The 25,886-nt window shown below is 29.6% G+C and overlaps 2 protein-coding genes across 3 annotated transcripts; one reads left to right on the plus strand and one right to left on the minus strand.

Annotated features, from left to right (window-relative positions):
• Window positions 1–124: 124 nt before the first annotated feature.
• Window positions 125–10,364, minus strand: LOC130812529 (ABC transporter G family member 28-like). The gene is made up of 14 exons (XM_057678027.1): window positions 10,123–10,364; window positions 9,934–10,010; window positions 8,972–9,244; window positions 7,753–7,816; window positions 7,284–7,430; window positions 7,043–7,077; window positions 6,676–6,749; window positions 5,348–6,222; window positions 4,353–4,649; window positions 3,155–3,631; window positions 2,631–2,779; window positions 1,639–1,928; window positions 1,068–1,204; window positions 125–705 (listed from the first exon to the last, which is right to left on the minus strand). The coding sequence occupies exons 1-14, from the start codon at window positions 10,362–10,364 to the stop codon at window positions 549–551; spliced, it is 3,294 nt and encodes a 1,097-aa protein (XP_057534010.1). The 3' UTR covers window positions 125–548.
• Window positions 10,365–12,244: 1,880 nt separating this feature from the next.
• Window positions 12,245–22,390, plus strand: LOC130813256 (uncharacterized). 2 transcript variants are annotated; one of them, XM_057679047.1, is made up of 7 exons: window positions 12,247–12,548; window positions 13,111–13,207; window positions 13,329–13,444; window positions 14,539–14,583; window positions 15,803–15,828; window positions 16,192–16,327; window positions 16,461–22,350. In XM_057679047.1, the coding sequence occupies exons 1-7, from the start codon at window positions 12,359–12,361 to the stop codon at window positions 16,553–16,555; spliced, it is 705 nt and encodes a 234-aa protein (XP_057535030.1). In that variant the 5' UTR covers window positions 12,247–12,358; the 3' UTR covers window positions 16,556–22,350. The 2 variants fall into 2 exon arrangements, with proteins under 2 accessions (XP_057535031.1, XP_057535030.1); XM_057679048.1 differs by lacking the exon at window positions 13,329–13,444 and having other exon boundaries at window positions 12,245–12,548; window positions 13,111–13,194; window positions 16,461–22,390.
• Window positions 22,391–25,886: the final 3,496 nt, after the last annotated feature.

A 25,886-nucleotide genomic window follows, 5' to 3' on the forward strand; every position in this document is an offset into this window, starting at 1 on the left:
ACCTCCGACAGGGAGTCGAATTTACGTCTTTTCCGACTTTATTCAGACTCGGATCCTCAGACTTCGGTATAGTCGAATTATACCTTTTTTTCTTGAAAAATTAATTTTAGGCCATCATTTGCAAAATTCTATCTAACAAATAACAATAAAAAATTATCCAAAATAATCTAATTTGTAATCGATTTTCCTATAATAATTTAACTATTAATTAACCATAAAAAATTACAATGTTAGACATAATACATTAACTACTTTAATTATAAAAAAAATCTAATAGAATAGAATATTATACATAGCTTGTAAATCTTTATATTTTGGTTATTATTTTGTAATTAACTAGTTTTCTTACTCTCCAAGATTATCCTTATAGTTAATTTCCTTACTCTCCAAGATTACTCTTGTATTTATTCTCTCATTTTGAAATAAAATGACACCTAATCATTCTATTAATTCTAATTGGAGTTTGTTAAAAAAAATTAAGAGTGATTAACAATTACAAGTGACATTTAATTTGTTTGTACAATCCTATTACAAAATTGCTAATGGTTTCATTTCTTTTGAACTACTATCATGAAAATGAAAGCCATTAAACGACTAGCTATCCCACTTAAAATGAGATATATTAGACATCGACTCCAATGATCAAGATCATATCCACTTTGCATCAACGAACCACAACGAGTTATTAGCCATACTCCATCATACCTACACATTTAGATTTTTTATTATAATAAATAAATAATAAATAAACACCTTAATCCTCACGACGATAATAAAATGACTATTTAGGCCTGGTTCACTATAATTGTGGTTGTCTTTTTTTTTTTAGTTTTTTTAAATTTTCAAAAGCACATGATACATGTCCTTTAAGAAATAAATATTAATCAAATTTAATGAAAAAATAATAATTGTGAAAATCAACAACTAAAAGTGAAAACCACTTTATTTGATTTCTTTTTATGTTTTCAAAATTTCAAACTTAAAACAAAAAATGATAACTAATGAGCCCCTTAGTAAAATTAGAGTTATGAAATATTGTAATCATTGAAAAGATTTTAAAAACTTACTTTTCAGCATTTGCAATGACAAAAGCCTCTAAAGCCCACTTTGTATACGTAAATTTTCCTACTTCAAACATGAGTTCATTGTCTTCTTTTCTTTGACTGGCAATGAGTGATAACACTACTGGAAGGAGCACACACCACTGTATAATAAACCATCAAACATTAGTATATAGTTAATGTAAAAAAGTGATTATAATCACAAATTCACAATTAAATTTTGTTTAGCAAAGGACGATTAGCGAAGTTGTTAGCCAGTTTGACCCAATAAAAATATTGATAAGGGAAAATGTAGGTCAAAAGCCAAAAGTAGATAAAAAAAAGTTGCTAAAAGCAGTTTTTTTATTTTGGCTTAAAATTCAGCCTTTTAGCTTGCTTAAAATCAATTACAAAACGCTTTTAATGACTATCCAAAAAGTCAAAAGTCAATTGTCAAACACCTCTTAATTTATGTTTTCACCAAACTGTTGAATCTGTGTTCGACATAAATACATGCCAAAACGTCAGACTCGACTGCTATTTATAAAAATTAAAAATAAAGTTTTTAAGCACATGTTTGAGTATCAAGAATACGAACCAGTTGAGCGGGGCCAGTCTCAAGTAGAATAGCTAAACCATAAGCAACTCCGGTGACACAATAAACAAGACAAACCAAAACAATGTAATTGGCCATGAAGGTTGATCGTGGGTTACTTTGAAAGAAGAAAACAGAGAGGTAAACCAAAGGCTTAAAAAGAATGTTGAAAAGATCAGTTGTATCTTTAGCCATAAAATATGCTAAGCTGCTCATTCCTGATGAACTTTCTCTCCAATACTGTAATCTGTCTAGTGTAAATGATCTTAGAGCTGAAATCTTGCACAAAAGCGCTGTGAATCAACATAAAACGTGTTAGAGTATATAACATATTATGAATGTTCAACAATCAACAATCAGTTCTAGCGTGTGTTTAGATGGAAGGAAATGGAAGGAAAAGAAGGGGAGGGATGAAAGATTCCTTGTTTGGATAACAAAATGGAAGGGAAGGAAATTAGAGGGATTGCATGGATGATTTTTCTTTTCCTTTTCTCATAAATAAATAAGAATTACTTTCCTCTTATTTCTCTTCCCTTCCTTCCCTTCCCTCCCTTTCCCTTTCTTTCCTTTCTTCTTATTTCTCTTCCCTTCCTTTCCTTTCTTCTTATTTTTCTTCCCTTCCTTTCCCTTCCCTCCCTTTCTTTTCTCTCCAACATTATTATCCAAACATAGTATAAGTATTTAGATGGTGCTACAAAATATACTACAAACTGAACACAAATTGAGACGGTCTCATGGTAAGACTATCTCTATTGGGCTGGCACAGATAAATTTAGTCTGCTATTGTGATTACTTATAATTTTAAAGTGGTCAGTTAGAGAAATGAGTAAATTATATGGACTCGTCTCATGATTAGATGGTCTCATATAAGACGAGTTGCAGACAAAATTTATTTGAAAAGTATATGCATTATTGGGCAAGAAAATCTAGGTGCGCACGAGCATGTCTAGGCCATGGCTCGGGTTATTGAATATAGAATATGAGCGAATACTTACATACAGCAATGACAGTGTAGTTATAACCAAGAGCACCAAATGTTTCATCACTCTTTGTGGCAAGATATCCTAAACAAGCTCCAGCAAGTAGAAGAATTAAATAATCAACTGCTTGCAATTTTGCTTCACGTAGTCTTTGCTTTCCAACTCTATCAAAAGTCAAAAGTAAAAGAATTAAATTAAACTGTGAGGTTCTGACTTAAACTTCTGATATCATATCAATGATCTGTCTTGATTTTCAACCAAAAAATTAAAGTTTCAATGGAGATTAATAAAGTGTAAAACCGATCTTAGAATCTTGACTATCAATTCAAGCCTATCGAAAACATAAATTCTTAAATGAGACTCTATTGGATTTGCCCATATATGTTTAGTGTGTTAAATTGATCACTTGCCATTTTAAAGTGATCAATTACAAAATAAACTAATTATGAGTCCGTCTCATGATGAAACGATCTCATACAAGACCATCTGTAACGAAAATCATAATCGTAATAAAATAAAAGTAAAAAAAAGGTACGTACCTTCCCAAAAAGTATCTATACTGTCTCGGAATTCCCGGAGTAATTCGATTCGACAAATCCTGTTTTCTTAAAAAATTATGCTTAAGATGCTCCCTACGCATAGCAACAGCACACTTAATTTCTTGAATAAGATCACCAATAAAAGATTTGTCAAAACGTTTATCAGCAGCAGATTTAACAGAACTATCTGGAGAAGTGTTAGAAATTTCATCACAAAGATGTAACATATCAGGTGGTACAGGATAACCATTATGAAGCATCCATCTAACTGGTAGTTGTTCTCTTGTAACATTTGATCCTGACTTTATTATTCCTTCTAGAATGTCAATGTAATGATCTGGAGGAGTTACTCTTTCTGGTACTGTTATTCCTAATCCTGTGAAATATTCTTCTACTTTCTTGGTTGATCCATGGTATACTGTTAGACCTCCTTTTGCTAGTAGTATGAAGTCATCGAACATTTTGAATAGTGCATAACTGAACAACAATCAATAATACAAGTCATTAGTCTCAAAATCTCTTTGAAATTTGTTTTCCGTTTAATTGAGATGGACTAATTTTTAATGTCACCATAGTATCGGAAAAATACAAGGCTAACGCACACACTTCATGATCTTTAATTCATTAATCATCGCAACATCTTGGCTTATTGGCTGATTTTTATTTTATGAATTTGTAGTTGGTCAAATAGTAAAAATTCTTATTTAGTGGATGACTTTTAAGCCAAGAAAATTGTTTCAAGAGCTTTATAATAGGTGTATTGAATAATGACTTCTTGATTGACTTTTGGTTTTTAAAATTGATTAAACAGTCAAAATAAGAGTTTTGTTAATAGTTTTTAGGCTAGCTGAAAGTGTTTAAATATTGCCTTTATTTTTTACATCCATTTTTTCTATAATAAAAAGCTAACAATCAAAAACTAAATTTTACCAAATATATCCATAGCAAATGGCTTAAAAAGTCGATTAATAGCTAATACTTAGTAAATGTATCAACCAACACTTTACAATGGTCAAACTAGCCATCGGCTCTAGCCAATAGCAATTTGTCAAACTCATTTTTTCAGCTAGCTTTACAACTAATAAAAAATAACCGATGTTATTAACTAGTCAAATAAGTCAACTAATCAACTAGGTATAACAGCTAGCAACCAATTGCAAAACACCTTGAGAAAATGATAAGAATGAAAATGGATTACCTTGGTTGATGAATGACCATACAAATATTAACTCCTTCAAGAGCTTCACGTCTAAGGGCTCTTAAAAGCAAAAGAGAAGAGGAACTATCCAAACCAGAAGTAGGTTCATCCAAAATCAATAAGGAAGGCTCCATAACCATTTCTAACCCTACATTAACTCTTTTTCTTTGTCCACCAGAGATTCCTCTTTTCTCAACTGTTCCAACTAAAGAGTCTCTTATTGCCTGTAACCCTAATGCTTCAATGACTCTTTCAACAACAAGTACCTTCTCTGCTTTTGGAAGGTCATCAGGTAACCTACATTAAAACATGCATAAGCACCAAGTTAAACCAATTATTAAAATTTTAAATGATTAAAATTTTTACTTGGAAATCCTGAAATATGTTTTAATCATTTAGTTTTACGTTATGTGCATCCCAAAAACTTTTTAATTTACCATTGCACATAGTCCAAGAAAATCTTCTTTACAAGTAAAAGTGAAAGAAAAAACTATCAATTACTAAGCTAACCCAGAACTGATCTGTGTATAGCCATAATATAACCTAAAATTTTAAGTATTAGTGATAACACATAACTAAAAGATTGTTATAGAAGGTGTTTTGGCAATTAGGTTTTTTTAGTGACTTTTGACTTTTTGGTCGGTCAAACAGCCAAAAATAATGTTTGACAAGTGACTTTTAAGCTAACTGAAAAGTTTGTTTTTAAGCGAAAATCAAAAAGCTACTCATAGTAGTAGCTTATCGGGCTTTTGACCTATCATTTCTCTATTAAACAGCCACCAACCAACAAATAAAAGTTTATCACAAACTCAATAAAGATGACTTGAAGAATTGACTTATTATCAATATTTCCATCTAGTTAAGTCTGTTATCAGCTCCAATTAACAATCATTTGACAAAGCTATTATGTTTTTATATCGGAAAAATGAGAACATAAAAAAGTGTAATATTCAATCAAAAAGTGAAAGAAGTAAAAAGCAAATAATTTTTCTTACCTACATCTGGCACTAAATCTCAAATTCTCTTCAACAGTAAGATTCCCATGCACAATATCATCTTGTGGAACAAACCCAATAATCCTTTTATAAGAATGAACAGATTCATTCTTCCCATTAATCAAAATCTGACCAGCTACATTACACCCAGTAGCTTTCCCAGTAACTGCAGAAAGAAAAGTAGTTTTTCCAGCACCTGAGGGACCCATAACAGCAGAAACTCTACCAGGCATAAGTTTGCCAGTAATACCCCTTAACAAATTTTTATTCTTACCCTTCAAAGTAAGGGTAAGGTCCTTAAAAGAAACTTCTAACAAAGGCCTTTTTCTGACTTCAGCATCAGTAGCCATAGAAATAATCCCAGAAAATGTAAGGTTCTTATTTTCTTGTTGCATAGCCTTTTCTTTCTCAAGTTGCCCATAAGCATACTTAAAAATTTGACTTCTAGTATGTAATTCTTTAGCTTTAAATTGTTTTTTAATATGTTTATCCCCAATTTCTACATTAAATCCTTCATTATTATCTGGGTCATCCTCAATTTCTTGCATCATTTTAGATAGATTTGTTTGTCCTTTTTTCTTTGATTTTGGATCCAAATTGTCATTACTAGTTCCTGGTTTTGCTACACCAAATCCTTTTAATGTTTCTTGTCTTGTAGATTTTTTCTTCGAAAATGTACGTGATAATTGTTGTTGTAATCCAATTGCACGATTTCTAGCATTTTCTTTTGCTACTTTCCATCTTTCACGAGCTTGTGCTGTTTCTTTTGCACTTCTTATTGCACGTTCTCTTGATCTTGCTAGTCTTCTTTCCCTAGTTGTTAGCACTTGGTCTGAACAATTGTACACCAGTAGTAGGCTTGTACATAATGTTGCCTATAATTAAATATTATGTTGTTAATTAGTTATTTTGAATATGCATCTATACACGCATTTGTATGTGTTTGATAGAATATATAACATTTTGAGTCCTACATTTAATTTTGAACCATCTCTTTAACATATGTTGTATATTCTATCACACCCTTAACACAAAAGTCTTTTGTTAGAGGCATGAAATGCAGCACATAGCTCCTCATATATGAGGGCAAATACTCCCCTTTGAACTCATGATATATTTAATATATGTTTATATGTTTGTTTGCGTGTGTATAGATGAACATGAACGAAAAGTCAATTTTAAATATACATCGACACACATTTATTTATGTTCTTTCATACGTATGCATGTTGAATGTTTGTTTACATGCTTGTATTTAAGTAAGAATTTAAAACTTCTTACTATACATTGCAATTTCAAAGTTCTTGTCAAAGGTGAAGAACACTTACAATAAGTAATATACCGTAGGCATGTATATTTTGATTCTCAGTTTTTGAATCACAACTTGCTAATTTGAAGCACACTAGAAAAGAGTCAAAAAAAAAAAAAAAAAAAAAAAAAAAAAAAAAAAAACTCATTAAAATTGTAAGTACCGAAAATAATTATATCTAAAAATGTTATTGCTAGCTAGAAAAGTTTACTCAAAACTTATATAATCTCGTCTCAACAATATGTTCATGTTTGATTAAATTAATAGACTCATATAAGTAAAAATATAAAACATATTTGGGATGGAGGGAGTAGAACGTTTAATTTAAACTTGGAGAATAAACATTTTTAAAAGTATTATATTGTGACGAAAAGTTTAAAACTTACTTTTTTGTTGAGTGGAACCTTTTCTACAATAATGCCTGAAAATTCACAATAATATAAGAATAACACATTGAGGTATAATTTAACAACCGCAATTCATGAGAATTAAATCTATAATAGTGGCTCCCAAACTAAGACAACACTCCATTCTCGCCCCAGTTAATTAGTCTAGATGACATAATTGCAAAAATGGAGTTAAATTTTTATAGTGAAAGTGAATTGTTTATTGAATGAAAAACAATACCCCATAGTACATGGAAGTTCTTCTATTGTAGATGGACAATATGATCCGGGTGAGCAAAAGGTTTCATTAGAATTTATAACATCAGACCATATGTCAGCTCCTCCACAAGTATGATTAGGCTTTCCTGGTGGTATTTGGTATGTATACCTGTAAGATTTTTGTATATGTCAATTAAATTCCTATAATACATTCTGGTTCTTTCATTCTAAGATACTTGCTAATGCGTATGAAAAAGTGTAGTTAAGTAGATTTTTTTAATTATCTAATCACATATTTTCATAATAAAATCTTTTTATAATTTTAATTTTTAGCTGTGTATAATTTAATATATCATATCATTTTAGGTAAAAAATATTAACTAGTATAATGAAACGAAAAAACATAAAAAATAATACTTCGGTGTATATTGCATTTATCAAGAATTGTTAATTTCTTCGATTAACGTATGGTTTAAGGAGAATTTACTTACGGTTCACATCTGCCTGTTGTTTTATTGAGCGTAGCTTCTGGACAATATGAGCCTAATGGACAAGCTTTTAAAATAATGAACAAAAAAACACAATTATTAGAGAATTTCAACATATAAAAAGATTAAATAGGTTAATTAAATTCAAGAAACAAAAGAAACATAATTTCAATATGTAATAAAATGTTAGTTTCTAAAAATTATATAAAAAATCATACAAATTTATCAATATCACTCATATCTCTACACGCGTTGAAGTTATTCATCTTTTTTTTGACCCGCTTTAGTTGCTGCCCCTCTAAGGAGAGATCCGAAGCCTCCTTTACCACCGAGGAGAGAAAAATTAACATAGAGAGTTGAAAAAAAGAGGGATTTTGGTGTGGATTGGGATGTATTTTGAGGGAGTTTGCCATATAGGGTTAGGGTTTGGGATTGAGAAGGGAAATTAGTCAGGGATTCGATTTGGTTTTTGATTAATTGTGGAGAAATGAGTTGGTTAATTGGGAATTGGAGAGTTAGGGTTTTGTTGTCGAATAGTTTGACAAAGAATTGGATGAATTGGTCCGCCATTGTTGATGTGTTATGTGTGCGATCAGGGTTCCAAATATTAAGAGAGTAAAGTTTATTGAGTGTAGCTTCTGAACTATATGAGCCTAATGGACAATCTTTTAAATAATAAACAAAAAATTACATAATTCATTTCGTAATGTTATTCCCTTTTTTTTTTTTTTTTGTTTCATTTACTTCTATGCATATATCAATGCCAATTGAATTCAAATTAATAACTTTAATTGTAAGATTTAAAAATTTATAAAAAAATAGTTAAATAAATTAAATATTAAGATTTCTCATAATTATATTTTATTATATAGATAAGAAAAACTTTATTATTAAAGTTAGAATTTTAAATTTAAATATTGCAATCAAAAAAAAAAGCAACTTGGGAGTATAGTATGCAATGCACATCATTTTGTTATGTGATTGTTGTCAATTGCTCATAATGATCCATTTAAATTCCAATACATTCTCCAATAATTACTTATTATATCCTACTTAATTTAGTACGATTTCTTTCGAACGTCCTATAATACTTTTAAATTATCTCGAACAATTTTATTTCATCTACCAATAAATTTAACATGTTTTCTTATTTTATCTATTTATTTATTCATTTAGGTAATATAGTAAAATTAATAAAACAGATTAAAAAAATAATACTTACGAATCATGCAAGTGATACCCTTAGGACAAAAGAAACCAGCACAACAAGGTTTGCATTCTTGGGTTCGATCAGGAATATCCTTAGAGTTTTTCATATCAACTTTATTGTCTTTCGGAACAGTGCATGCCCAACCAGGTTCACACCCATCAATCCAAGAGCTCAAATTACAGTTCTTATTTGGCTTTAAGTAATTTGAACTCTTTTGACTTCCGTCTATTACACTTAACATGTAAATCTTTATTTCTGCTGCATTACATACTCTTTTTGGAACATCTGCATCCAATTTCAACTTAAGCTTAATTATACATGAGATAGTATTATATTTATATTATACCGTATAAAACATAGTTTCTATTAGCGTAATATATTGGGTATGCTAATGAGTGTTATTGTTATACATATACTGTTAGAGTTATCACGGGCCTCAACAATTAACTTCAGTTTTTGATTGAGTTGATTCCTTAACTATCAGAGCCAGTGTGATAAGAGATTACGAGTTTGAATCTCAACTACCCCTTATTTAAAGTAAAACATTCAACGCAAGGTATGATGAGAGTTTGAGTTGCATTTAGCCCAAAGGCTATCGTGTGAGAAGACATGTTAGAGTATATAACATATACTAGAGCTTCAACCATAATTCAACCATAATTGAAAATTTTAGTTGAGTTGATTTATTGACGTATATACACAAGACAAAACATACACGATAAAACACACAAATCTACTATTATAATAATAGTTATTATAAGAAACTAACAAAATATAGGTATATTTTATAATAAAATAAACTTTGTAGCACATTTTCTACATTAACATATTTGAATGTATGAAGTATCATTTTCTGAGACTCAAATAAAAGACATAAGCGCCTAAAATCTCTCTAATTTAAACCAAACTAATAATTATGACATGCATATATTAGAATTGTTTTTGAATAAACATGAGTTAATTTAAGGATTTACCTTTTATTTTTTGCATACAGGATGTCAAAAATCCAAGGTCATCGGAAAAGTTAAAAGCCGATTTCCAATCAGCTTGCCTATAAATACATAATAACAACTAATTAAATTTTTATGTAAAATACATTTTTTTTTTTCATAAAAATATATCTGAATGACATTGAGATGATAAATAATGTTAAAATTACATACACATCTTTAACGCAAAAGCCCAAATGTTTCTTGATATCAGGCTCAAAAACATGGGTGATATTAGCAAGTTGATTGAACAACATTTGCGCAACAACTTGAAGTGCTGCTGGACTTCTTGTTTGGCCATCATCATCTTCAGCTAAATCTTCTTGTGAATTAACCAAACATGTGGATGATAAATTTATTATAATTATCAATAACAAAATATATTGTAAACACTTCAAAATTCTTATTTTCTTCATTTTAATTAATATAATAATAATAATAATAATAATAATAATAATAATAATAATAATAATAAATGTTAAAGAAAGAACTCTTAGGATTAAGGGCTTTTTTTTTAGTGGAAAATAAAACAAAAAATGATGATCATTATCCTATGAGTTTTGGTGTTGATGTTTAAATCTTAAGAGTTCTCATCAAAACAAAATCATTTAATAGAGAACAATCACAAAGATTATTCAAGAATATGAATTAAAATTGTTAATTCAATATTAGATGGAATTTAAGATAATAAATAATCTTTCACATGATTTTGGTTTTTTGAAACTGGGGTATTAAGTTTTTTTTTTTTTTTTTTTTTTTGTATTTTTTTGTGTTGAAGAACACTTTAATTTTTGAATTATAATGTAAATGGTAATGAGTGACGATTGCCTAAATTCAAGGAAGCTATATAGGGATTATGTTGCCTCAGCTATTTTGATGGATAAGAGAAAATATCTTTGCATTAGCCAATCTTTTTAATTTAATTTTTTTACCTAGACTTGGGGAATTAAGGGTACATGAATAAATTTTATTTAATAATTAAGTAATTGTGTCAAATAATATTTTTACATTGATGCTATTTTTCATTGAAATTTAATAGTTACCTTATGGGCGCGGCTTGGATTGAGGGTAAATATTTAATGAGGTAAATAAAAATCAAAGTAGGAAAACAAAGTTAGTTAGATAGAAGAATAAAAAAATTTGATTGTTAGAATGGTAGAGAAATTAGTTAGAAAGTAATTAAAATGGATAAAATATCAATTAATTCCTCCATTTTGAATACAAATTTACCCTAGGGGGAAGTAGAGATCATTCTCTTTTTTTATTCATTTTTTTTAGTTTACTCTCATTTTATCTCTTCACAATTATTACAATTACATCATTTGCACCTATATTTACCTTTATTTCATTAGTTTGATTTTTTTTACTCCCTTAAATATTCACACTCAATTTAAGCGAGGGCATTGGAGTATTAAAATGTTTTTTTCTATTTTATAATAGGTGGAGAATATACAGATCATATGATTAGTCATAAAAACTAGGAGTACTTCTATAAATTTATAAATGAATCATGCTAATGAAGGCTTGGGGTGTTTGTGTCGGTATATTATTTTTATCTTTTTTAATTGAGTTAAAATTAGGTCTACTTAATATGTTGCTAATCAATTTAGAGTTGTGATTTACGATCAAATTAACTAAAATAGTTATGTTTAGATTAAAGAATTCATAACCTTTTTATATACCCAATCCAATTCAAAGTAAATGTCTAATTTATAATTTGCACAAATATTAAAACAAGAAGAAAATCATAATAAAAAGTTGTCTACATCTACAAATTAAAAAATAACTATAATAAAAAGATTTTCACAAATACAAATTTAGAAGGACATCACGACAAAAAAAATATCCACTTGGAGACTAATAAAAAAATTTATGCACTTGTCACAAATAACTACTTGTACTAGAAATGAAAAATGTTATAAAAAAGAAACGTATGGTACTTCCTCCGTTCTGATTTATTTTCAACGTAGATAATAATTACACTATTCACTTATCTCTTAATTAGTAATTCATTTTTATGTTATAAGTTAAAATATAGTCAAATAGGTTCTTGATTTGTCTCGATCCAAAAATTATTAATATCAAATTTTTATAATTTTTTATTTTATATAATTAAAAATATTAAAAATTAAATTAGTATATTGAATCTTGTGAAAAAATAAACGTCCCGGGTAATTTTATTTTATATAACGCAGAACCGACCCAAAACATAGACGTAGTACAAAAATGAAGGCGTTTCGAAACGCGTACTCGATAGTGTTTCGACCATTTCCCTTGACCCCAACCCTCATATATCCCCAAATTCCCCCCCCCCTCTAAACCTCGCACCATTGCTCTTTCTCTCCCTTCTAATTGCTCAATAAACCTACTGTTTCGTTCTCTGATTTCATCATCTTTTCTGAGAACTTGAATGGCGGACGATGCTACTACTGCTCCTTTCAATGGTACCATAGGGAACCAATTTGAAAGCTTCCGAAGCCAACTTGATGAATCCGGCAACTTGCGGGATAGAATTCGTAATATTGCCCTTCAAATTGAGTCCGTCACTAGAATAATGCTCGCCAATCTTCTTCTTGTTCATCAACCTCGTTCCATATCTGGTAAATTTTGTATCAAATTTTGCATTGTTTTTTCTGGGTTTTATCTATTCTAACTAAAATGCAAACTCGTTTAAATTTTGAAATAGAAAATGTATATATCTTGTTCTTCACATTTTCTGGGTTTCCTGTTTGATGAAAATATGATGAGTTCTGATTTTTTTTTCTATAGGATTGTATGAATGATGAATTTATGGAGTTTGCATTTGGTATATAAACTTTAGTTTTATGAACTACATTTACGGCTTGCTTGTTTTGGGTTTAAATTGTGATAATTGTAATGGACCTTTAATGAATTTTAATTAGTTAAACTCTATTTTCTACAAATAATTCATTTCCATCTATTTCCACTTATGTAATATATTAGGTGGTACTGGAAAATGTTTATGATGGTAACTTCATTAGCATGGTAATGACATACATATTTTTTTGACAATTAAGAATAAAACTGATTGCGCTTACTATCACTTAGTAGTTAGTACCAATAACCAAACCAGTTAATACCAATAACCAAACCAGTTAATACGGTTGTCATTGATTTGGGTTCTTTTTAATGCAAAAACAGAGGTGTTAGAGAAGGCTAGGTCACATATAGGTGTGCTTCAGGAGCATTATAATCAGCTTTCTGGGATCGTTCAAGAGTGTCCTGGTCAGTACTACAGGTTTGACGACTGAAACTAGTAGATTATTCTGATGATTTCTTACTTTGATTGTCGATTGGTACTACATGGGACTTAGGAGTGCACCATGATTTTTTGATGTTTTGTTTTGTATGATATGTAGATACCATAATGATTGGAGGTGTGAAACGCAAACTGCAGTATCTCTGCTTGCGTTTATGCATTGGTTAGAGACTGGAAATCTTCTTCTGCATCCTGAAGTAGAAGAGAAACTTGGATGTGCGGTTAATTTTAATCATCATTTTATGCGTATTTTTTGTTTTTTAGAATGTTGTTAATTCTGATCCATATAGTAGCGCTAGTCTAATGGTCGTTCGATAGAATTTGTTCTTTAGCTTTAGGAGTACACTTTGTTCACATCATAAGTGCAAAACTCATCGATATTATTTTGAACATTGGATATTGAGCATAATCTGCTTCTGCTATGTAATTTCTTCATCCCTGTGAGTTTCCCAATTGGCCTTTTGGAAGCTTGTGCTACCAACTCTATATCTTTTTTCTCCCACTCTCCTTGGCCCACCCACACGACTACGTTTCTCTAAAATCTCCTTCCTCATGGAGCAAAATCTTGGGGACAAAGGAAGATATGTCTTGTCAACTAGTACATTTAAGGTGATATGTGGGAACCATGCCATATTGTATTCATTATAATGACTATATTAAAATATTTTATTGAATCATGTGGATTTCTTATTCATTTGAAATTGTAGATGATGTTTGATACTCTCTTAGTCCTCGAAAATTTACCCCACTTTCCTTTTAAGTGTGTCCCACTAAATTTATTTTATTTCTATTTGTGGCTATGTCTCACACTCCTTTATTATCTTTCATCCATGTATTTAACCTACCTTTTCATCTCAATCACACATTTTTCTCACTTTTCCATAAAATATCAATTTATCCAATTTTCTTGGTTTTCACTCCAAATGCATATGGGGAAAATTTGGTGGGATAGAGGGAATAGTTGCTACTAAGTATTAATCAAAAACAATCAAAAACAACCTTTTTGTTATCATTAACAATGGTAAGGTTGTGTATCACCTAAACCCCACCTAAGTGGACAACCTTAATGGCATTGGGGTAACGGAATGATTATTGCCTTTTTCCTTTTGCTCTTGCTAATCTTTGAATATAAAAGATATCATTTGATACTAAATAAGTAACTTTTCTTTGTGTAGCTAAAGTGCTTTGCGATTGCAAAAGTGTGTAAAATCCATGATCTCTTGCTGTTGGCTATGTTTATGGGATACTGACTACAGAGTAGCCTCTCAATGCTGATTGCTGATTGCCTCTTTTTTTTTCTCTGCTTGCAGTAAATGAGCTGAACTTTGGTCTCGACATCGAAGACTATCTAGTAGGTGAGAAATTAAGACTGCATTAGTATGTATACTTATGAACAAAATATTAAAATACCCTAAAAGATATGCTTTTAGAATCTTCCCAACTCTGGAAAAAATCATAGCATCCACTGCTTTAAGTTACTGTGCTATTGCTCTTACGCTTTGCATGTTATAGCTTCAAATGTTGATGGTCAAATAGCACTTGGCTGTTGTTGCTCAAGTTCTGATGCTGGAGTATATGTAGACTGCAGTAATTATAGTTGTATTGTTAGTTCATGTATGTATATTATTTGTGTGCATGTACACACACAGGAAGATGGGGAATTGAAAAAGAAAATAACATAATCAACTTGTTGACTCTTTCCTTTTCACTGATATTATACTGTTTCACCCATAGAGTGCTTATTTTCTTTTGTGGTGCACATATTCTCTAGTTACATTTTGAGAGTGTCATAGGCAATGATTGAATTGCATCACCCTAGCAATTTGACAAATTTGTTTCTCCAGAAAACAAGCCGCCCCCTACTAATTTTAAATTTTACTCCCTAAGTTTCGTTCTTATGTTCTTATTTTTTGGAGTTTTGAGTATTTCAATTTTCAAAGAAGGCTTTATTGAAAGAGAAAAACATTATACAGGAAAGACATATTCCAGAGGATAAGCATGTTCTAGAGAAAACTAGTTGCCCCCTGCTAATTGTTAATTGTTAACTTATGTGGAATACATCTTTCAGAGAATAAGCATTATCAGGGATATTAAATAGAAATTTTACTTACGAATTGAAAGTTAATACATTGCCAACACTTTGTAGTCAATACAAATGAACGGAAAGAGTGGGGGGGAATTTTGAGGAAGATCAGTGGAGGTGATAAGTCTTGGTTCTTGCTGCAGATATCATTTATTTGAGATTACAACTTTGACATTGTTGGTGCTGTTGACTTCTATTGGTGAAATTATTGTATATATTCAGCTTCTTCACTATTATTGGACTTGCATATACTAGCCTTTTGAAATATTTTCAAATTTCTTGTAGATGAAGCTAAAGTTCTTTTTTATTTTTATTTTATTTTTTTTAAAGAGAACCTCTACAAAAATAATGTTGGAAAGACTTTATTAGGAGAATAATGTTAAGTGATTTTGTTCTAATTTTTTGCCTTTATTATTTAAGCACACTGTTTTCGAAATAGCTTGCTGATTGTATTTCTACTGAATACTGATGTAAGGTTGTTTCTTTTGTAGGAATCTGTTTCATGTCCAATGAACTGGTAATTTGTTTTTCAAGCTATAGCTTTCTATGTCTCCTTGGCAAGTTTTGCTTACTTATGTCTTGAAAGTTGTTGAATTGGTTTGGATTGTCAATTTGAAGAGCAGAGTACAGGAATTAGTTGTTGTCTTCTGAAGAGTGGCCTTTGGTGGTATTTTTCTCACTGAATGTCGAATGACTATTTCAGTTGTTTTTACATGTATTTTAGCTGTATCTCGCCTGTATGAATTGTGCAATCTAGTCACGATTGTTGACTATTGTGTGGAAATGCAGGCTATTTCGTAGTCTTTTAACAGTGACTTCCTCTTTTGGTGATTTCTTAAGATAAATGTGACTATTTATTGATATAGCCTTTTTTATGCAGCCTAGATATGTGGTCAATAGGGTGACATATGGAGACTATGATTCTCCGAGAGAGGCTTTGAACCTCTTGACTGGACTTCATGCAGCCTTTCGAACGCTAAACCTTCAGAATGACTTTTTACGAAAAAAGTTTGATGGTGTGTTAATCTGTTTTTTGAGCTGCTTCTATTGTGTATTACCATTTTATATGCAAGTTGCTAGTGCAACCCAGTTTTATTATATTATTTAGTTGACCTTAAAAGTGTCTAAGCATAGTCCGCCTCATCGCAGGTATGAAGTATGACTTGAAAAGAGTGGAAGAAGTTTACTATGATGTGAAGATACGAGGCTTGATAGATAATGCTGGTTCTAAAGCACATCAGTGAAGCTGTGGATGACCTTAGGCTGGGAATTTCTGTGAGGTATCTCTTATTATAATCCATGCATGTTGTAGGCCATTAATGTTATTTTCTGTAGGAAAAATGGGATAAATGTAATTAGTGAAAAAACTGATGGTGAAAGGTGAAGATACAAAATTTGTGCGCCGACTTTTATGTATGAAATTTAGGAAGAATCGAGAATTGATCGCACATCAGCCTTATGAGAATCGTAGTTGCATGTGCACATTTAGTTATTATTTCCTCTTCTCTTTAGTGGGTTTTTGGGGGTTAAACTTAACATTTATTTACTCTCACCAAGAGGTTAACGATGAGAATTGTACACATCGCTTGTGACTGGGGTAGTTTTGGGGTCGATTCACCAAATCCTGTAAATCACTGCTCCCGTTTTGGCGATCTTGTTGGGGGTCATGGTTAACCATGTGAGTTTTGTATGTGGTTCTTGTAACAAGGCATATTTTAGTTGGTGGTTAACCGCTAATTCATTATCGGTATGATTATCTGTAGCTAAGCCAGTTACATCATAAGCGGTAAATTGATGGTTCGGTACAGTTAAATAGCTGACCCTGAACCGCTTCAAGGCTTGGTTCGAAACTGTATTGAAATGTGAAGAGAAAAAAGGAGGAAAGTTGATGAAAATTTTGGATCCACCTTTATTAAATTGATGAATTAGGTTTGGGTACAAATTGTAGGATTAGGTGGTTTAAGATTTTAGCGTATGATTAGGGAAACTTGCAGCTTCGAGACTTGTGTAATTGTAATGAAATAGAAATACAAATATAAGTACATTTGCCAAAATTGTTTTCTGGACAGATTTTTCTTATTTTTTTTCCTTTCATTAAACTTATTTACAATATTCAGTTTTTTTTTTTTATAGAAATTATTTTGTATTAAAATGGACTAATATATTGATTTTAAGGCTTTAATAAAGAAATATTAACTTAAAATATAATGATTCCTACTAAAAATGATGATGTGAAATTAATAAAGTTGACAAAATTAAGAAAACAAATTAAAATAATACGGGTTTGTGTTGCGATTGGATTTGATGCAATCATTTACGTGTTGAATTTTTAGGTTGCGTTAAAATTTTTGGGAAATGACCTAATATTTTAGAGTTCAGATCAAGTGAAAAATTATTAGGTCTAAATTTAAGTAGCAATATTATAAAAACATATCCTTAAAATGGTTTTCAATTGGGGAAGTATCTGAAATGATTTGGTTACTTCTGAACCAATTTGTTTGTTTTCTTCTATTTGTTTGCACACTTGAATTTGATTGTTGGTAATGTTCTTTAGTGTCCTTTTTATGGAGTTATTTATAGTTGACGTTTTTTTTCTTATTAGTTTAGTAATAATTTATTTGTAAAAATAAATTTAGAGCATTGAAGGGGAATTGGGAATTGGGAATTTATCTCTTTCTTTTTAAAATCTTTTTAAGTTTCAAGTTTTTATATTTCTTATCAATTTATAACACTTCTTCAAATAATTTAAAATTGTTCAAAAAGAAGTTAAATTAATATCTCATGAATAACATTAGAGTTTTAGTTTAGTTAATTGCTATGTAATGATAGTCCCGAAGATGGCGGATTTCGAATAATTTTGAGTGGAATCAAAGTTAATAGGAGCATAAACTAAATGATTATTAAAGCATATTTTAGAAAGCTAAATAATAATTTTGAGGGCTATTTTGATGAAAATTTCTTAATTGATTGGCTACCATTTAGTCTAATTTGAGGGCTTGACTTTCCTTAAACTTATATCGATAGGGACATTGTCTATATACATTTAGGTTTCCTATGTTCAAACTTTTTAAACATATGTTTTAAATTCTAGAAAGATAGATAAAATAAGCTTACTATAAAAAAAATTCCTAAAATAAGACTTGGGAAATTTTAATTCCTAAAATAAGCATTTTTGTATATGAGTCTAAGATTAGGTATATTCGTTGTTACTAATAGCAAACAAAGAAACTGGTCAAAAAAAGTCAAAATTCTGTGATCGTTATTACTAATAACGAATAAAATGAAGGCAATGTCATAGCGTTAGAAGGGACGAAAAAAGTTAAAACATGTTCGTTCACCAGCTGTTATAACAATGAACATACCTGACTTTAGTTTGGAATGAAGATCCTCATTTACTTGTTTTGAAGATTAAAATTTTCTAAAGCTTATTTTAAATTTTTTTTGATAATAAATTTATTTTTTTTCAAATTTTCGCAAATTCTATGAAACGGAAGTAGTTGGCTTATTCGAAATCTAATGACTCATTTTTATCCAAGCAATTATAAACGTACTATTGGATGATATCTTAGCTTTTGACCTGGGATTAGTTATTGATTAGATATAGATTTGATGTACAAATCTTGCCAATTTAATGATGTGAGACTAGATTCTAATGTTATGTATCATTGTTAATAATTTATCTCTATGAATACATTTCATTGATTGCGTAGACTTTCTAGGGACCTCTGATTTGAAGGTTGACTCACTTGCATAAGTATTTAATATGTATTGTCGTTCATTTGTCTTTTTCTTTATTTTGATTGATTTTGTTATATTTTTATTTGTGGATATTCATCCTCATTTTCTCAAAATTTACACACATTATTAAAAGTTATAGTTTTATTTTTCACTAATCAACTTAAAAATGATTTTCTAAAACCATATAAATTTAACAAACTAAGAGAAATAAATAAATAATGTATAACGTGTTAATGTATGAACTCAAACTCAATCAAACATTTATGTAGGTGGTCTTAGCTTCTTGTCATCTTATATGTATATATATTATGACTGTATGAGAATCTTTTGAGATAGAACTGTAAATAGGGCTGAACACGGTTTGGTCTAAACCGTAAATTAAATATTTGGTCTGGTCTACGGTCTAAATGGTTTGGTCCGGTTTTTTTTAAAAAAAACGGTTTACGGTCCGGTCCCGGTTTTTAAATTTTCAAACCAAATCGGACCGGAAAACCGTAATAAAATCAAATTTTAGGGGATTAGGGCAACTACTCGTGAACTCCTGCTGGCTGCCTCCATCTCCATTTCCAAAATCGTGACATTCTCCTCTCTTCCTCGCCTCCTCTCTCATTCCTCGCCTCCTCTCTAATTCCTCGCCTCCTTCGAGGCTTCAACTCTTTGAGCTTCAAGCCTTCAACCCATCGACAGTCGACAGTGCTTCTGTGCTTCTTCGAGGCTTCGACGCTCCTCCTCCAATCACATACAAATTAAAAGAGGATATCATCAAGCCTGAATCTTCATTACAAGATCAGGTAGCGCATTATTGGGAGCCATTATGTTCATCAGATGAAAAGTGGAATGAGAGATCAATTCTACCAGAAATCTGAATATTGATACCAGAAATCTGGAAAATGATAATCAATTCTACCATTAAAGAAAAATTAGGAATCAAGTTATAAAGAACAAGAATTTACCCAGTTTTCATGATCAGACATACCTTAAGTTTTGGGTGAATGGCCTTAATTTGTGATGTTTCGGATTTGATGATGTATTTTGTTTACAGATTATCGTTTATTTTAGATTCTCACTCAATTAAAAAAATACAAAAAAAAAAAACCGTAGACCAGACCAGACCGTTCTGGTCTGGTCTGGTCTGAAAATTTTCCAGACCGGAATTTCTGGTCTGGTCTGATTTTTCTGTCAAACCAGACCAGACCGGACCGTGTGCAACCCTAACTGCAAATGCATTATAAAAATTTTCTATATCTAGGTATAGCATATTTTAGTATTTTACCATACTATTATATCTTAAAAAGCTTGCATATAGAGAGGGTCTGGGATAGAAAATAAACGGTTCATACATATATCTCCGCTAAAGAGACTCAAAAAACATAGGGCCTTCTAATATAAGGGGTGGCTAGTGGGAAGTTGTTAGAATAAAAAATTAATGAATACAACAAAATTTATAAATAATAAATAAACGATTAAAAGAAGCATAAGTAAAAATAAAATCATAAATATAGATGAATGAGATTTGAAATCGTAACATTCTTATATTGGCTTTCCATACAATATAAGTATAAAATACTCTATGTTCTTTTTTGTTTTTCTTGTTTACTTTTACATATATTTTAAAGTAAATTTTGAGCTTAATATCTCTAAATACACATCATAAAAAGTTATAAAAAATATATAGTAAAGAAGTATACATTAAAATAAATCTAATGTGGTCCTATATAAATATATTTTATCATCTATATATATCTTAAAAATCTTAATCAAATTTCTTCTTTTAAAATAAAATATTTTAAACAGGAAAGAATATAGAAAATAAAGGAAGTATAAAGGAAATAATAATAGTGATTGTAATTCTAAAACATCTTTTACTTTTAGTTTCCTAGAGATTTATGTACCAAAGCAGCTCCCCACTGGCCAGTGGCCACTTGTAGTCTCGTAGAAGTATTTCAATTCAAAGGAGGTGCGTGTCATATCTTTGATGGACTGGATAAGGGTCAGATCGGATTTAAGTAAAATTGGACCGATCTGGATAAGGGTCCTTTAAAATTAATATGGGCTTTAAATGGGACGGGTTTCAAAGCCCAACCCGGCCTATTTTTACTACTATAAATTATTGTAATCGTCATTTATCAATTTATAACAATTAAATTATCATTTATAATTAAATTGAAAAAATATTAATTTTATTGACAATGTCATTTATAATATGTAAATTATACATTAATTATGCTATTTACAAAGGCTCGTTTTCGGCCCTTATTGAGCCGTTTTATAACCCGCTTCATTTTAAATATGGTATAACTCGTTTTTGACCCGGCCTATTTTTTACCCAACTCTTACAAAGCTCTTCTAAAAACGGGCTAGATAAGGGCTAAAAATAGAAGCCCGACCCATTAAACACCTCTAGTCATATCATAGAAGTGTTAAATACCAACAACCCATCACAAGTCACAACCGACTAACAAATGCATGACTTGTAGACTTGTAGTAGTTAGCATCATCTATTTTCTAATTATTTTTTTTAGCTTATACATTCATATTTTTGTAAAAAAAATTATTCCCAATAACTTAATAAGAGATTTTTTTGTAGGAAAATAAGAAAAAATGTTAAATAATCAAATAATATTTTTTGTTAAGTTTAAATGTTTAATTTTAATAGGTTTTAAATTTTCTTTCCTATATGTAGATTTTGGCCTCTTTAATTGGAGTATGTTGTAACCTTTTAATTCTCACTCGTATAAGGCTATAATACAACTTAGTTTGACTTTTTCATCCATTTTACCTAGTAGCAGCTTTGTCATCACTTAAATGTCACTCATATTATCTTTATTAACATTTTCTTAAACTTGTAAACTAAAATAAAAATTAAAAAAATTTCGAATATATAATCTTCTATCATTTTTATCATAATGACTATAATATTATATTATATAATCTCTCAAATACTTATATTGATAATTCAGAGTCTCATAATGTTACACAATCTATCATTTCCAACAAATCTACTATGAAAGTCTTTTAAAACAATTATTTTTTCTTGTATGAGGAAGACTCATTTATGGTCGTGGTGATCCTCATCCTCACGACTATCCAACAAATCGTCAACCTCACGCAAGAGAACTCTTCACAAAAGCTTTAGAAGCAAGTAAATTCCCAACCGTTGAAGATGTATCTTCAATGTTCCAAGTGGACAAGTCTAGTCTTGTCATATGATCGTAGCTTTTAATTTTTTTACGTACTCTAATATATTAACTTATTTTTTAATATTTTTAATTATGTATAATAAAAAATTATAAATATCTAATATTAATAATCTTTGCATTAAGATGAATCAAACAAGATTTAACTTCAATAAGTTTTGACTTATAGATTAAAAATTAATCACAAATTAAGGGTGATGAATGAGTAGTGCATTATCTTGAATTATATCTTGTTGTACATAATAAAAAATTATAAAAAATTGATATTAATAATTTTTACATTAAGACTGATAAAACATGATTCCAGTTGACTATGTTTGAAATCATAAATGAAAAATTATATACAAATTAAAAGTAAAAAATAAATAGTGTGTAAAAAAGAAAATTAGACATTAACTCTTCATTAAAGTGAATACTACTCTTTTGGTTAAATTTGCTTATTTAATCTAAAAGCTCTCACATCTAGCAAAAACGTATGTAATCAATGAAATTTTGTGAATCTAGGTTCTAAGGTAGCAGTTGTCAACTTGCATATAAAATGAGTCAAGATGTGGTGAACTATGTATGATTATAGGGTTTGGTTGGCAATTGGGCAATTAAGGCTAAACCACTTCCACAACTACTCTTCTTGAATTTGTGCTGCTGATTTTGATAGCAATTAAGGCCTCAGTCTAGACCAAAACACAATGTCAACTTTTAATGGCAATTTTTATTAAAAGCAAGATATCTTGTGATTTAACCTATGGTTGGTCCACATCCACAGTCACTTAACTCTACTTAGATGCGAGTCATTTTACTCTATTCAGATGAAACTCACTTTTATAGCATCAATATAATATAAGCTATTTTATATTTAAAAATTTATAAATAATTTCTTTAATGTTGTGCAAAATGTGTAGGATAGAAGTGAAAATAAATATAAAGAATGTTGATATACAGATTGAGATGGTTAAAAATCAAATCGAATAAAAAAAAATTTACATGTCGATCATTAGAAATAATGTTTAGGTTCATGTAACTAATTTCACAGCCTACTCTAATATTTGAAGATGGTTGTGTTATTCTTTCTCTCAAGTCTTAACAAATTGTCAAGTTTAATGGATAAAATATAATAAAATCTTCATTAAAAATATAATGCGTGAATTTCTTTCATTAGATTAGTCTCCTACAATAGTGTTGTACAATAATAATTCAATTAAGGAGAAATAATAACGCATTTGATCGAGTTAAAATCAATAGTATGTAAATATAAAAAAACATAAATTGACAAAAATAAACTAGCTCATTAAATAAATTCAATCAAATATCATATATTAGTCTAATAGTTGAGGATTTTTAACTGAAAATTATTTTTTACGACCTATGTGAAGGATTCAATTTCCTCTCTCCTTGACTTGGGCTTATAGAGATTCCTTTCCCTACACTATCCTACGCCAAACAAATAAAAAAATAAAAAATTTAACTCAATTATAATAGGTTAAGTTTATCATAATCAAAGTATTTAATTTATTTTATTTCGAAACTAAAGATATGTCTTGAATCCAAATGGGAAATTTTTTATTGACAAATAGGGATTTTTTTCCACGTACATATTGATTTTGCAGCTAGTCTCTTGAAAGCCCGTCTATTTGAGAGATGTATCTTACGTTTAGCCCATCAGATTAATATTTACTTATCGTATTTTTTATGCCTACTTAATGTATTCTTAATGGCTACTTTCAATATCTTATATGTCAACTTAAATTATTCTTAATACTTACTTATAATATTTTAAAAAATATATAATAAGTCAACCCAATTAAAAATAGTCTTTTACAAAAACGGTCACCCACAAAAACTTTGCATTGATTTTGTATGCTTGCTAGTTTACTCTATGAAGATAGTCAACACCGGACCCAGGACAAAACATACTCCAGACATTCAACTCTAAACAAAATAAATTGAATAGGCCCGGGTTGATGGTTGCCAACTTGTTAATAATAAGTGGATACAAGAATGTAAGACAGTTTTATGTACCGTCAAGATATGAGTTAAATAGTCCAATTAATATAAATTATAAATAGAAATATTCAAAATAAATTTGACAATTTGACATTCACCGTCTTTTAATTGAATTCGACTTTGAACCAATTGCAATATGAATTTACGATTATGTAAAAATATAATGTGAACGTAAGATTCGATTTTAAATTAATCTGAAATATATGACTCGAATTTAACCCGATCCACAACTAATTAAGAGAATATAAACTTTTTGATGAGACAGTATGAATAAAGAAATGTTAAATGGTTGGAGTGAGGATAAATGCGCTGAAAGTTGTTAAACGTATGTGTCCTTGTAGCTGTGTGTTTATCATCGATATGCACTATGCTGTGCAGATGAACTGACATTAAAGTAACTTACATTCGTGTACAATAGATCACTGCATTTTGCCCATATATTTAATCCTCATGTAATAAATTTTACCTTTTAGTTGACTATATGAACTTTATCATAAAATTTGAACTATTTAAATTAAAATTTGTTAATATTAAATTATAATATATAAAATTCAAAAAAAAAAAATGAATTGGTTCAAAATAAAGATAGACATTGCAAATAAACGCTTGAGCTTCGACCAACAAAACAGTCATAGAATAATCGCTATGGAGTTTATATCGATCATTTTACGTTGTTTTTTATATTTTTATTTAATTTAAACTAAATGCCTATTAGTTGTTTTTCTCCTCTAACTTTAATGACCCATATTTGATTGATTGAAAGAGTAATTTGGACCGTGTTTACTTTTGAACAAATTAATGATTTTGAAATCTTTGCTTTTCTATATTGGTGTATCATTGACTTGGTGGTTGTTAATATTAAGTGCTTGAAGTAAAGATAAAGGTATTAGGACATTGTAAACAATGGACTTTTGTCATTGTTATTGGCTATTAAAAAAATTATGTCACCAATGATCTTAATTTATGTGGTGGATTTTTTGATCAAGGGAAAATATCATTCTAATTAGACTAAATAAGTTAATATTTAATTTTTCATTTCAACTCTATTCCTTTTGAGCTTTCGGTTTAATTTAGCTTTTTTTTTACTCTTATATTTAATTATGTATTCATTTCTTTATTTATATCAGTTAATTTTCATTAAGTTTAATTTATTTCAACTACATTTAGTCAATTCAATTCAATTTATATGTATTTAGTTTTCAACTCAGTATTACCTCTAACCGACAATATATATTCATAAGTGTATTTATATTGTTACTACTAACCAGATAAAAGATTTGAATAAAAAGTCTAGACTTTAGTTGATTGGGTTCGAAATTTATTGTATCAACATAAAAAAAGGTAAGGGGATCAAAACTTGCAAGGAGTTTAAGTGTTCTAAACAATTTTGTAAGTAGAGAGTAAAAACAATGAGTATTGTGATTCAAACTTAAACCAAAATTATTTATAAGTTAAATACATTATACATATTATATTTTCACAAATTTTAACGGAGGGTCACCGACTCACCGTAGTCAGACTTTGCCTACTAATATCTCCACCAAGGTGAAAAAATACAATTTTAGTTACAATTGCGGTAATGATCGAGAAACAAGTATCACGGTCAATACATATAATTTCACAATCAAAACGACTTATA

This window comes from Amaranthus tricolor, chromosome 5 (assembly GCF_026212465.1).
Source record: "Amaranthus tricolor cultivar Red isolate AtriRed21 chromosome 5, ASM2621246v1, whole genome shotgun sequence".
Classification (NCBI taxonomy): Eukaryota; Viridiplantae; Streptophyta; class Magnoliopsida; order Caryophyllales; family Amaranthaceae; genus Amaranthus; species Amaranthus tricolor.